At 41.3% G+C, this 12398-nt stretch overlaps 1 protein-coding gene across 3 annotated transcripts; it reads right to left on the reverse strand.

Moving 5' to 3' along the window:
• Window positions 1-352: 352 nt before the first annotated feature.
• On the reverse strand, window positions 353-11518 carry casp10 (caspase 10, apoptosis-related cysteine peptidase). 3 transcript variants are annotated; one of them, XM_088415827.1, is made up of 11 exons: window positions 11344-11512; window positions 8900-9180; window positions 8057-8159; window positions 7441-7597; window positions 6585-6655; window positions 6476-6506; window positions 6300-6398; window positions 5662-5723; window positions 5461-5581; window positions 1094-1540; window positions 353-945 (listed from the first exon to the last, which is right to left on the reverse strand). In XM_088415827.1, exons 1-11 carry the CDS (start codon window positions 11353-11355, stop codon window positions 920-922), a joined length of 1410 nt encoding a protein of 469 aa, XP_088271953.1. In that variant the 5' UTR covers window positions 11356-11512; the 3' UTR covers window positions 353-919. The 3 variants fall into 3 exon arrangements, 2 of the variants coding, with proteins under 2 accessions (XP_088271953.1, XP_088271952.1); XM_088415826.1 differs by having other exon boundaries at window positions 1042-1540; XR_015865751.1 differs by lacking the exons at window positions 353-945; window positions 1094-1540 and adding exons at window positions 1916-3308; window positions 3603-4482 and having other exon boundaries at window positions 11344-11518.
• Between the last annotated feature and the right edge of the window lie 880 nt (window positions 11519-12398).

Raw genomic sequence — 12398 nt, forward strand, 5'->3', positions numbered from 1 at the left:
GTATATGTACAGTGTTTGGCCATATGTCCATCTTGTGTACATATTGTCCATATTCAACCTGTTGCTTCCCCATTCATCTCTGCTATAGTAGATATTAGCAACAGTAAGTAAACATGTTGCCTCCGATTTTTCTCGTCTGATCTCGCTGTGTTTTTGACGAATTGGGGGGAAAAAAAACACCACTTTCGGGCGAGAACTGTTCAAAACAAAAGTAGAAGTATTGATTCCAACCCAGCGTGTAAGTTGAAATAAGAACTGCACAGAGTGAAATAATATAAAGAGCAAAAATTGCATTTTGATCATTATATACAGCACACATTTTGATAATCTGGCAGAAATAAATTGCACACAAAACAGTTGGGGTCATTTATTGAACAAAGTCGTGAACAAGAACCAAAAAGTATTTCATAACTTAAAAAGTGACTGAATTAAAGTAAGACAATATCTGTTCTTGGTTTGAGAGTATGACTTTTCTCTTGCCAAGTGTGATATTTCTTTTGCATTCAAACAAAAGAAAAGAATAAAGCACACATTCAGGTTTTACAATACACACTTAAGATTGGTTTTATCATTCATAACTGATATGAATAATGTCAAACGGTGAATATTTGAAAAAAAGTGGACGAGTGTTGCTACAAAATACAAATGTATATTGTATCCATATTCCATGATAAAATATAAAGAGGTAATTGTAAGTAAATCAAAGTTTGAACGGGTTTAAAACGTTCAAATGTAGAGAAGGCACAATTAAAATTGCTAAACGGGCGTTAGTAGTTGGCGTACGGTCAAAGAAGTTGAGGAGGTGGCTCTTGGGGAACCGGGAAGACGATGTTCTTGGTGAGACGGGAGTCAAATCGAGGCATTTGCTTCTTGACGCCCCTCAGGTCAGTCTTGCGGCTCACGTCGTTGTTCACTTTGGTCAGGATATCCACCAGGTGGCAACACCTTGAAAAGACATCGATCAGATGATGAATTAATCAACGGTTCCCGACAACCTCCGTATTACTGATTTTTAATTGGAAGTGTTCACAACTGACGTACTTGGGCACCATTTTGATGAGGTTTTGGCACAAAGATTGAATAAACCAAGTACCGTACTTCCTTTCTCGAAAAGAAACATGGGACGGAATGGACGCCACAGCCAGAAGACAGTCGGCATCACACGGGATGGATTTTTTCACAATTCCTGCGTCTTGGGTCAAGCCGCTGTCTATTGCGCTATCGGCGCAAACGTCAACAGGGGCCTGGTAGGCGGTGCCCTGGCACGCCTGGATGAAAAATAATTTGGGTTTGCCCGCTAAAGAGCGGCACCGCAACCCGTTGAGCGGTTGCATGAGCTCGGTGAGCGTGACGGTGCGGCCGTCCACGCCGTACACGCAGCCCTCTGTTCCGTGGCTGAGCACGCAGCAAATACAGCAATCCATCTGACTGTGGTCGCCGGTGCCGAGCTCTCGCATTAATGACAGAATTTTTTCCCTGTCGCAGTCGTGCTGGATTCGAACCTCGAAGCCGAGCCATTGAAATACTTTCTCGAGACAACCTGAAAACAAAGAAGCGAACATTTGAATGCGGAATGTTTTTTTTTTGCAGATCCGTCATTTACAGTCCGTCAGTAACCCGAAGCCCCTCCCGTCTTTATCTGTCTTTTGAAGTTGACGCGGCGAATCAATCGAAAAGGAAAAACATACAGAATATACGCACATAGTTGCTTAGGAGTTTTTTAATCCAACGAGCTAGCTAGCACATCCCAAGCTAGCTCGCACGTCAAGTCAGAGTTCCTCATCTCAAATGTCCTTTCAGGAATAATAAAAGTCCAAAACTTTTTCCAAAATATCAAAAAGCTGGACAGACGAAACAGCGGTACCAACACCGCCTCAACACATTATGCAAACGTGACAAACATGCTGTTACTCACCTCACGGCGGGCGGATCCCGTCATCCAAACATCGGGGAAAATGGAAAACTTAATTCATCGCCACTTCCGGAGTGTCTTTCGATTGCAGGTCTATTTTCACGCTTTCACAATTCAACGCTTTCATATACATCAAAGCAAGTTGCGTCAACGGCGTGGCACGTTTTATTTACACGGGTGTAAATGCTTTGAAATGCCTTTTGGGTAGTCATGTATGTTTTGAATGTTGTAATTCTAGAGGCACGTTGTGACCGGTTACTCTGCGACAGAGTTTCCCACCACAAATGTCTACTTTTGTGCTTGAATAATATGTATTAGTGATGTTTTTTTGTGATATTATCTGTGATTTGGTTTTCAACTGTGAAACACTTTGTTGTGGTAGGCGTAAATTACAGTTGAAGAAAGCGAAAGGAGTGGCGATGCCGTTCAACGAAAGTCTCCTCGACGATGTCGATCTTGTACGGCAGTGCCATGGTGGTTGCGATGCCGGGCAGGAAACGGTGGTAGTAATTTTCATTGTATTCTTGGAGCGGCAGAATGGCTTGCACATGAGCCTGGTGTTCATCTTTGTTTTTAGAATGGATCAGGATGTTATCAACATAGACGGCCCAGGGGGGAAGATTGGTCATTCACCGGAGTCGATTGGTCGATTGCATCACATTGTGATGCATAGGGGAAACAAATTCAGCCCCCCCAAAAATTACTTTTAGGTCAGTTGTGAGTCGTTGCATGATTTACATTGGGTGGGGCTCACTCCCTGGGAGCGAAAAGTTCTCAAGTAGGCCGTTGTTGAAATCATGCTTCCTGGCAGACCTTCAAAATAAAAGCGTTTCAAGGCCAGTGTCATATACTGCTATCATATACTGCTTACTACTTATAGTAAAGTTTATTTTGAAGAATTGGTTGGCTTTCTTTTGGCTGTTTTATCATAATGCAGCAGGCATCATTTCTCCCGTGTAATGATTCTTCTGGCACATCAACCTCAAAAAAAAAAGCGCAGACTTTCCTTCTCCCGGTGGATCCTGGGAGGTTGGTTGCTAGAGGGTACACCCATGGGCTGGGCGCTTTGTGACACAGGCTCATCTGATCCGTCGTCTTTTTGGCGGGATGTCACAGCCGTCGGAATTTAGATTAGACAAGTAGTTGCCTTGTTCGACCAGTGTTCTGTTGAAAGTTGTAGTTTGAATAAACCTTTGTAGATATGGTCATGAAGACCATTTGTAACAGCTGTGCAACTGCAGGAGCGGTGTCTGTACATCACAATGATACATTTTCACGTTTAATGGCACCCAGGCAACTGGATTGCAATTGTGCATGACCAGTACGTATGGATTCCAATCCTGTTGGCTGTGACAAGTTTCATCCGGTTTGGGACGCCGGTATTGGGCTGGTGCAGGTTGTCCGCTCTTGCAGGGTTGATGGACACCGGTGTTGGGCTGGTGCAGGTTGTCCGCTCTTGCAGGGTTGATGGACACCGGTGTTGGGCTGGTGCAGGTTGTCCGCTCTTGCAGGGTTGATGGACACCGGTGTTGGGCTGGTGCAGGTTGTCCGCTCTTGCAGGGTTGATGGACACCGGTGTTGGGCTGGTGCAGGTTGTCCGTTCTTGCAGGGTTGAAGGACACCTGTGTTGGGCTGGTGCAGGTTGTCCGTTCTTGCAGGGTTGATGGACACCGGTGTTGGGCTGGTGCAGGTTGTCCGCTCTTGCAGGGTTGACGGACCGGATCGCACAAATTTACAACAGGGAAGGGTGTCGTGAGGGAAAACCAGGTCATGGAATTGCAGTCGAGTTCATAGTCTTATCGGCTCCCGGTGTGACCGTTCACATTTTTTTTCCCACTTACAGCCGAGTGAGCATTTGCGTGCGGAGGCGCCGAATTTCTCATGGTACAAACAGTTACCGGATGGCAGGATTTGTCTGTTGCGCAGGGCAATAGTGCGCTTGTCACCCGGCGGTCGGCGTCGGACGGCAGCTTCGTCCGCGGCGGCGGAGACGCGGCTTGGATTTTGCGAGACTTTGGCAGCCTTGAGCAGTTCGTCAGCCCGTTTGATGAGCTCGGGCATCTCAAGAGCGTCCGCGTCGCAAAGGACGCCTCTCACCGAGGGTGGCAAAGTCTGAAGCCAGATCTCGCGCATCAGGTCAACTTGCTTGTGCTTGTTGGTTAACGGGTCAACGGTGGGAAGCCGAGCCATTTCTTTCATTTCATTCCATACCGAGGAGGCGGTCCGGTCACCCAGCGGCTGGAGCGGGAACCGGAGCAGACGCTGGGCTCGAGCGCTCGGCGTGAGAGTAGACCCTCTTAGAAGGTATGCCTTCAACTCCTCGTATGTGATTTTGCGTGGCTGGTTGCGGAGCCATTCCGAAACTTGAGAGAAAAGTAAATCAGGGACGGCTTCCAGCACGTAATCGGCCTTAGTCCTCTCGTCGGTAACCCTCCGGAGACGAAATTGTACTTCGGCACGACAGAACCACGCGATCGGATCCCGCGAGGAAAACGGCGGCAGCTTCATGACGACGTCGTGACTGCCCAAGGTGGGATTCCGCTTCACGTGAGCTTCTTCCGTCATCGTGGCTTGTCGAGACGAAAAACGTTCGAGGTCGCCGGTTGCAAGGAGACGGGATGAACGAGTCGTGAGTGGCAGGGTAGCGAACGTTATGCAACACACATTATACTTAGTATACTGAAGCTGTCAAACGGATGAAAGCGAGAGAAACTGACGTAAGAATGGAAGCCGACGTAACGGATAACAAAGAGGGTCTCGAAGCCATCTCATTGGTCATTGCATTTTGTCTCGCGAGTTCGCTATTGTGCAGGGACGAGCTTATTGCTGTTTCTTACTATAAATACAGTGGGCCCCCGGTTAACGAACCCCCTGTCTTACGTATTTTTCATCTTACGACATGGACCGCGGCGTTTTTTTGTCCCCCTCTTATGCACAAACCTTTCATCTTACGAACCATCCAACATGCCTGTCAGTGTGTCCGCACTAATATATTAGCTGGATTGGACGATGGAAACATCAAAAACATGCAAGATAGGCGGCCCTCGAGGACCGGGTTTGGGCATGCCTTGCTTACCCAGATAGCTGGGAGGTCGGGCAGAGGGGCGGGAGGTCGGGCAGAGGGGCGGGCGGGCGGATGGATGGACGAACAGACGGAAAGATACTGTAATGCGATGCTCGCTAACAAGATATAAATTAGATAGCCGCATAGCGTAGTGCGAAAGTTAGCTAGCAGGACAGCAAGTGAGATAGCAAGATATATAACTAAATACTGTGGATGAAATAGCTACATAACTAGCTAGCAAGCCAGATGAATACATACAGATGTCATCAAGCATCAAACAGAATATAAAGACATGAAAAGTGATGAATACCAGATTGTTTTTTGGAGGGAATACTGAGTAGACATATCTTTACGTCCGAAGCGATTAGGTAAGAGCAAAAAATGTGTCCGTTTAACGGCAACGTAATCTCATCAGTCAGACATATATTTGGAGAACATCAAAGCTGGCCAGTTTACCTGAAGTGGGTGGGTTCAGGCAACCTACCTGCATCAAGCATTGTCCCGTTCCGCTGCGTGAGGTCCGATTGCTCTTTCTTGAAGTCAAAGTTGTTGACTATTAGACACATTCCACGCTTGGTTGCATTCATGGGATAGTTTTCCATATCCTAAAGAGACACATGTAAATATGAGTACCGTTTTATCAAATGATACAAAAAAGATGTATGCTTTTCACACGATCGCATACCTCTTTGCACGCATTCGGTGATGAGTCTGTGGCAAAAGAGGCTTGCCCTGGAGCTCTTGTCACTGTGGGGTGGATTATAAAATGAACGCAACGCACCAAAACCCGGATGGTGACAACATGTAAAAGTTCAAGGTGGCGTGACCATTTAGTTATCAAAATACCGTGAGGATGATGTGGAAGAAAATGACTTTTTTTTTTTTTTTTTTAAACGGTCAAAATATTGCACAAAGCTAAAATATTCTTGCAAATGCATTCAAACATACATGAAAATACGTTTGAACAGACTGGCCACCAAGCACTTAAAAAAGGTTTTACCCCCTCGATAATAATGAAGGGAGTGCGCTCGTCTACAGTCTGTGACTTTATGGAAGCAAATGCTATTTTGTTAGCATTTAGACTACAGGTACATTAGGAACGCCTTTATTTGCAAGTTTTTGAAACTGTCTAAATCTTACACACTGCCCTTTAAGAGTTGTGTATTTCTGTTTTGCTTTATTTTTTACGTTACATTATATTGCTATATATAATTGACCTAGTATTAAATAATATTTGAAGTCTCCATTGTTTGGCATTTATATGCAACACCTCATGTCGGTAGCTAACGATACATAATAATAACAATCGATGTCAATAATTACGTATAGTCTCGACGCGGGTATTTTCTTGAGTGGTCAGTGCTGTCAGTCCACGCGCCAGGTCCTCAGTGTCATCTTGAGGCCCGCCCACGCTCGTCACCTCTGCAGTGGACATCGCAATCCAAATTCACAAATTGTTTGCTGGAATGCATAATTATTGTGACTGAAACGTCATCTACCTGAGAGTCCACCCGAGCCGGAAAACCGAGGCTGGTGAAACAACACAGATCGAATTAAAATAATTAGGTATGCCACAATCAAGCCATAGAAATAATAAAGCAAACTTACTTGATTTTTTTTATGACATTGCTTCGATACTAGAGCTGGTGTCACTTCAGGTACAGAAATGTGGCAGTTTCCTGTCGTTTAGAGATACAACGATTCATTGATTACCATCATCATAATCTATGAATATGATTGACAATAGATGAATCGCTTTGAAATCTAGAAAAATTGTCATCCTCAAAATGTTAGCCTTTCAACTGCATATTTTCAGATTTCTATTGTCTTTATCATTATTCTGGAAAACAATAGGCAATATTATATAGAAGAATCAACACAAAAAAGAACAAATGTTCTTTTTAATAACATAGTATATCTGGCCTCGCTAGTCTAAACACAAGATTTTAATTAAGTAACATAATAATAATAATCACGGCCAAAATAATAATCACAATTATTTTGGTCGATATTGAGATCACAATTATTCATCTTGTTTGGTCTATTTACTGCCCTTTTTTTTAAACAAGAAGTATAAAAACAATGATTCAAGGCTTGATACTTACAAATAATCATAATAAACTAAAATAAAAAAGTAAATAATAATTAAAATATTCACCCGAGAAATGGCTAAAACTTGGCACACAGCTAACTTACTTGCTTGCTGAGAACCAAGCACATTATTTACTTTTAAGCAGATTTTGATGAATTAGCAGTCAAAATGTCATTTGCTGTCATTTCAAACCGAATTTGACAAAACGACAATTCATCAATTGTTAAAATAATCTTTAGTTTTTGGAGTTCAAATGAAAAAAAAAACTGATACAGTGGTAGATTTGTGTTAAATTTCCCAGATCTCTTTTAGTTTTAGTTGCAGCAGTCCAGCAAGCTCATTCATGTTTGCAATAGTCTGCCGGTGGTGTACCTGTTGTTTCCTTGTTACGAAAATCTTCCTTAAACTTGGTGATCTTATGGATCAAAGCCGGATGAACAGACTTTATCAATTTCTCCAACAACTCAAATTTGTTGTTGCCGAGGAGGTCCCTGTGCTCCATTTCCAGAAAGACATCCAGAGTTGACTGCTAAAACAAGCACATTTACAATTTGGTCTTGTCAGTAGTCATAAAAAGTCATAAACAGCAGCACATTAAAGGCCAGGGAGAAAAAAAATCTTTTTTTTAATGTTTTGTTGTTGTAAAGAAAAACCTTGCGATTTTTTGCTCCCTGACTCTAAACTTTCAGCACAGGTGTCAAACTCCAGTCCTCGAGGGCCGGTATCCTGCAGGCTTTCCGGTTTTCTCTCTTAAGACACACCTGATTAGGATCATTTTCAAGCTCCCCCAGAGCTTACAAATGAGCTTATCATTTGAATCGGGTGTGTTGAGGAGAGAAAACCGGAAAATCTGCAGGATGCCGGCCCTCGAGGACTGGATTTTGACACCTATAGAGTGTCAAAAGACATATATAGAGTGTTCCTTTAGAGTCTAAAGGAAAGAATGCGATTTTTCTGGTATTCAAAAATGAAATGAAATCCCACTTACACATTGCTCCAATTTCAATTGTGGAATCTTTTGGTGCAGCAAAAACTTGATTTCTTTCAATTCTTCAACCGAAATGCTCATTGAAAGGTTGTACAACAGCTTCCTAAAAAAACAACAACAACAACAACAATTGAAATAACAACCTGTCGAGGAAACTGGGTCACTGGTCTTCAATTACACAACATTTATACAAAGTGTGGTACTTTTGACATTTGGTACTGCAAAAAAATATTTATGACCATGTTCTACGGCGACATCAAAAATAAATGATGGTGACACTGCATTGATTGTAGAATATTATATGCTTAAGTCATTGATTTTGTTTTATATTTAACTCTAAAAACGGTTAGACAAAAACAACCCTAATTGGGTCAGAAGTGGACTAACAACTTTATATAAAGTACTAATTTCACACAGAAAGTGCCCCAAGTGCCCTGCCAGCGATTGGCTGATCAGGTCGGGGGCAGGGATAGGCACCAGCAAGCCTGCACCCCTTGTGACGATAAGCGGCTCTAGAAAATGGATGGATGGATGATATACAGTATATAATCGATTACATTTATGTTATAACTACGGATAATGGTAAATGCAGCACCTGCATCACCTCCTGCTGTTATTAAAAAAAAAAAAAACGGTCTAAATCTCACACACTGTCCCTTTAAGAAATTTTGACTGCCTTATCTGATTGTTTTGTTGACATTCCTTTTAGCGCAGCTCCGTCTCGTCGATGCAAAACACAACCTAAGCCACTTCTTTAGCTTCTATTCTATGCACCTGATAATGACTGAAAATGTGGTCATTTGTGTTCTGCTGCGATCTAACAAATGTGTGAAAATAATCCACCTGAAAGGCGAGATGAGGTCCATGGTCTGAGGCCTTTGGAGGTTCAATTCTCGGATGAGTCTAAAGTGTTCGATGGTGAAAAGAAGCTCTGTGAGCAGATGAGGATTTTGTGGAGAAAGGCGGTCCTGTTTCATCAGGATGTTGAAGAGCTGATAGGCCTCGTCCACAGCGCTTGAGCGTGAACCTTTCAACATGTCATCGCAAAGGAACACCATAGCTCTGACTTCATCTTTCTTCAGGGTATTTGCTGCCGCATGAAGCAGCTTCTGAAGATCCATGTTCTAAAGTAAATCACACAGTGTTGAATGAAATACGATGATTTGTACTGCACACTTTATAACATCGCCATAACATGACAACATAGACCCTGCTTTTAGTCAGTCTAAATTTCTAGTCTACTTTCTGTCACCAAAATACCAGGTGCGCCTAGAAGTTCATTTCTTTTAGATCCAAAGTGTTTTGCATTTTGATCTTTTCTGCCATTCACAACTACATATCATAATTCGAAGATCTGAAAGGTGGCAGATGAATCATCTTTCTTGCAAGAATGAAATAGATTTCTATACTTTTCTTTTTCCTTCCCTCCTACCGCTGACGATACAACCTCAGAAAACATTTGTCGCAGGAAACAGTTTGACATGTTGAGCTTAGAAGCAGGCTCCTCTCACCTGCGGTCCTTTCTAAAGGTTTCTTATTTTATCCAAATTGGGTTTTTGAGTTTTTCTTTTCAGTTCTGAGAGCTTTGTTCAAGGGAATGCTGTTGTGTATTTGGAATGTTCTGTGTGATCTTATCTGTTATTTCTTGTTCACCTCTGAAGCACTTTGAGGCCCTGATGACTATACTTTGACTTGACTAAACACAGGAACAGACAGCATATAACAGTGACGTTTATAACAAATCTAATCATAATTAATTTGACTCCCTATAATAAATAGGCAGAGTATTGATTTTATGTATTTTTAACAAAAGAAACGGACTAAAAGGGGGTAAGGGAACAATAGCAAAACAATACAAACATGTTTTTAGTGGAATTTGCTTATTGCGGGTATTTTGGGGAACGTAACCTCTACGAGAAAAGAGGAGAAGAAAAATGAAAGCTAATGGTCGATTTTGACTGATATTCTTGATCTTATATTAGCCCAAGCCTTTTTTACCCATCACAATTACAATACGCTTACAACTTCAGTAGTAATCAAATTGTTAAGCGATTACCTTTCAAATAGTATAATTGTTATTCAACTTTGACATTATTTTATGTCACACAACAGCTTAGTCATTGGCCTATTGTTTTATTTCCAGACAAAAAAGTAGATATTATTTTTTCTTTTAAATCAACCTCTACAACATGATTTTGATTTACCATCACACCTATTGCAGGTATATCTCACAAATGTTATTGTTTTTTTTCACCTAAGTTTGACAAAACAAATAAAATATCAACTACATCTTTCACTTGAAAAATTATAAATTTAATAGAGGACTAAAGATTTTGGTTACTGCTGCTGCTAGTATTTGGGAAATGTTACCCGGGTGATAAATGAGGGAACACTGTATAGTATAGTATAGTATAGTATAGTATAGTATAGTATAGTATAGTATAGTATAGTATAGTACAGTACAGTACAGTACAGTACAGTACAGTATAGTATAGTATAGTATAGTAATATTGGGGTGGCATGGGAAGTGTATTTGTAATAAAATAAGGCTTTAAATATGTTGCATTTTGTCAGGCACGTTGATGTACTTGTTTTTTTCTGCTCAGATAAACCTTTGACGTGTATATATGCAGTAAAAAAAACGTAGAAGGGGGGGGCTTTGCAAAATATAACTGTGAAACACTTCTGTAAATAAATGCGGTCATAAGGCGAATAGGCCAGAAAAAGCGCTGAAGCTGCATTTTTTAAATACTATAATACGCGCCGTGCATAAAAAAAATCCTAACCGTGAATCGATAATTACGTTTAAATGGTTAATATAGATCGTATGGAGTAAATATATCAGTTAGGAGGCGTTTGAACTCGATTAAATTCCTGAAATTTGGCGATGACGAAAAACGAAGCATAAAATAACCGGACACCCGACCGGAAGACTGAAGGCTCAAAATGGAGTATGAAAGTCGACCAGTTTGGGCTTACGTACATTGAATTTGCGATTTATAAGTCATTATGCTCGATTGTATGAATGATTTTTCATTACTCACCTGGAAGTTAATGAATGGGTTTAGTTCATCATAATGGGGGAAATGATGACCGAGTTGTGATTTTTTTTCGTAGGTACGAAGTGTGGATTCCCATTCCCCCACCTCACTTTTTTTCCTTTTTCGATTACCGTCCCCACAGCCCCCCACCACCCCCCCCCCCCCCCCCCCCCTTTTTATCGTCCCTTTTTCCCATGTTGGCGCTCACAGACGATCAAACGTCACAACGTGATCTTCGGTCCTTACCTGTGCGGACATGACTTTACTCAAAGCAGTTTCGGACACAAAAATCACATTTTCGTCGCTCACATAACTGCAAAAAACTTCATATTCTTTTTTTCGGCGACGCCTTGGACTCGGAGACCGTTTCCGTGAAAGCACCTCCGCGAAAGGAGGAACCAGAAAGTGAAAGCATGGGCGACTTGGCTCGCTTTATATTGGGATTTCCAACCTGTGGTATGCGTTCCCCTCGCGGTTCTTGGGCATGCTGCAGGGAGGACCAATCACAGCAGGTTAGCAGATTGATGAAAACAAAACTAAAACTGCTAAAATGGGTATGAATATTCTTGTTGACTCTTATTTAAAGGAGTTCCAGTTTCCTTGTGTTTTTTTTTCTTCATATAAATGACTATTTCCCCCCGTTTATGTTTTTTAAAGTGACATATTTATGGTTGCTCTGAGTTAAAAAAAAATGTCAGATGAATTACATGTTCAAGTCAAGTAAATTTTACTTTAATCAGTTGTGTTGCATTCTACTTTTGGGAAATCATAAAAAGGTTTAAGTGAAGGGTAAAGTGGAACACAAGCTCAGATATTTGGGAGACTCTGTTTTATTTTACATGCACCCTCCACTACGGTGGCCCTGGAGTGCAAACCACAAAAACGAAAAAATAAACAAGAAATGGTACAAGATACAATTACAAGATTTAAAAAAAATACGGCAAATTTAAAATCCAATCAAAAGAGCAATCCAAATAGAATTAATTGCAAGCAAACAATCAAAATGCATCACAAATGACAAATGACATCATCAAATACAATTTTGAAATTGTGGTGATAATGTGTTTTTGGTGGATAATTTTTACTCTTGTTTTTGTTTGGGATAGTTTGCTATGTTCTTGGGTTTTTCTGTGTGGCTATTTTGTGTTTGTTTGCGTTTTTGATCCTGATTTGCAGTTTATTTATTTATTTGTTTTTGGTTAAGCGTTTTTGACTTAGTTTGCGTCAATTTTCCATTTTTGATTTGCTTTTTTTGTGATACTTTTTATGTTGTGTTTTGTCTTTTGCAGTGTGTTTTTGTA

Source organism: Hippichthys cyanospilos, chromosome 5, assembly GCF_059441005.1.
Source record: "Hippichthys cyanospilos isolate Australia breed blue-spotted pipefish chromosome 5, RoL_Hcya_1.0, whole genome shotgun sequence".
Classification (NCBI taxonomy): Eukaryota; Metazoa; Chordata; class Actinopteri; order Syngnathiformes; family Syngnathidae; genus Hippichthys; species Hippichthys cyanospilos.

Bases quoted from the DNA above. Each gene is read 5' to 3' on its own strand.
- casp10 (XM_088415826.1), bottom strand. The intron at 7,598-8,056 runs GTAAGTGGGATT...TGCTTGTTTTAG, and splicing joins AATTGAAATTGGAGCAATGT to CAGTCAACTCTGGATGTCTT. The intron at 6,656-7,440 runs GTACACCACCGG...TCTAAACGACAG, and splicing joins TCGTAACAAGGAAACAACAG to GAAACTGCCACATTTCTGTA.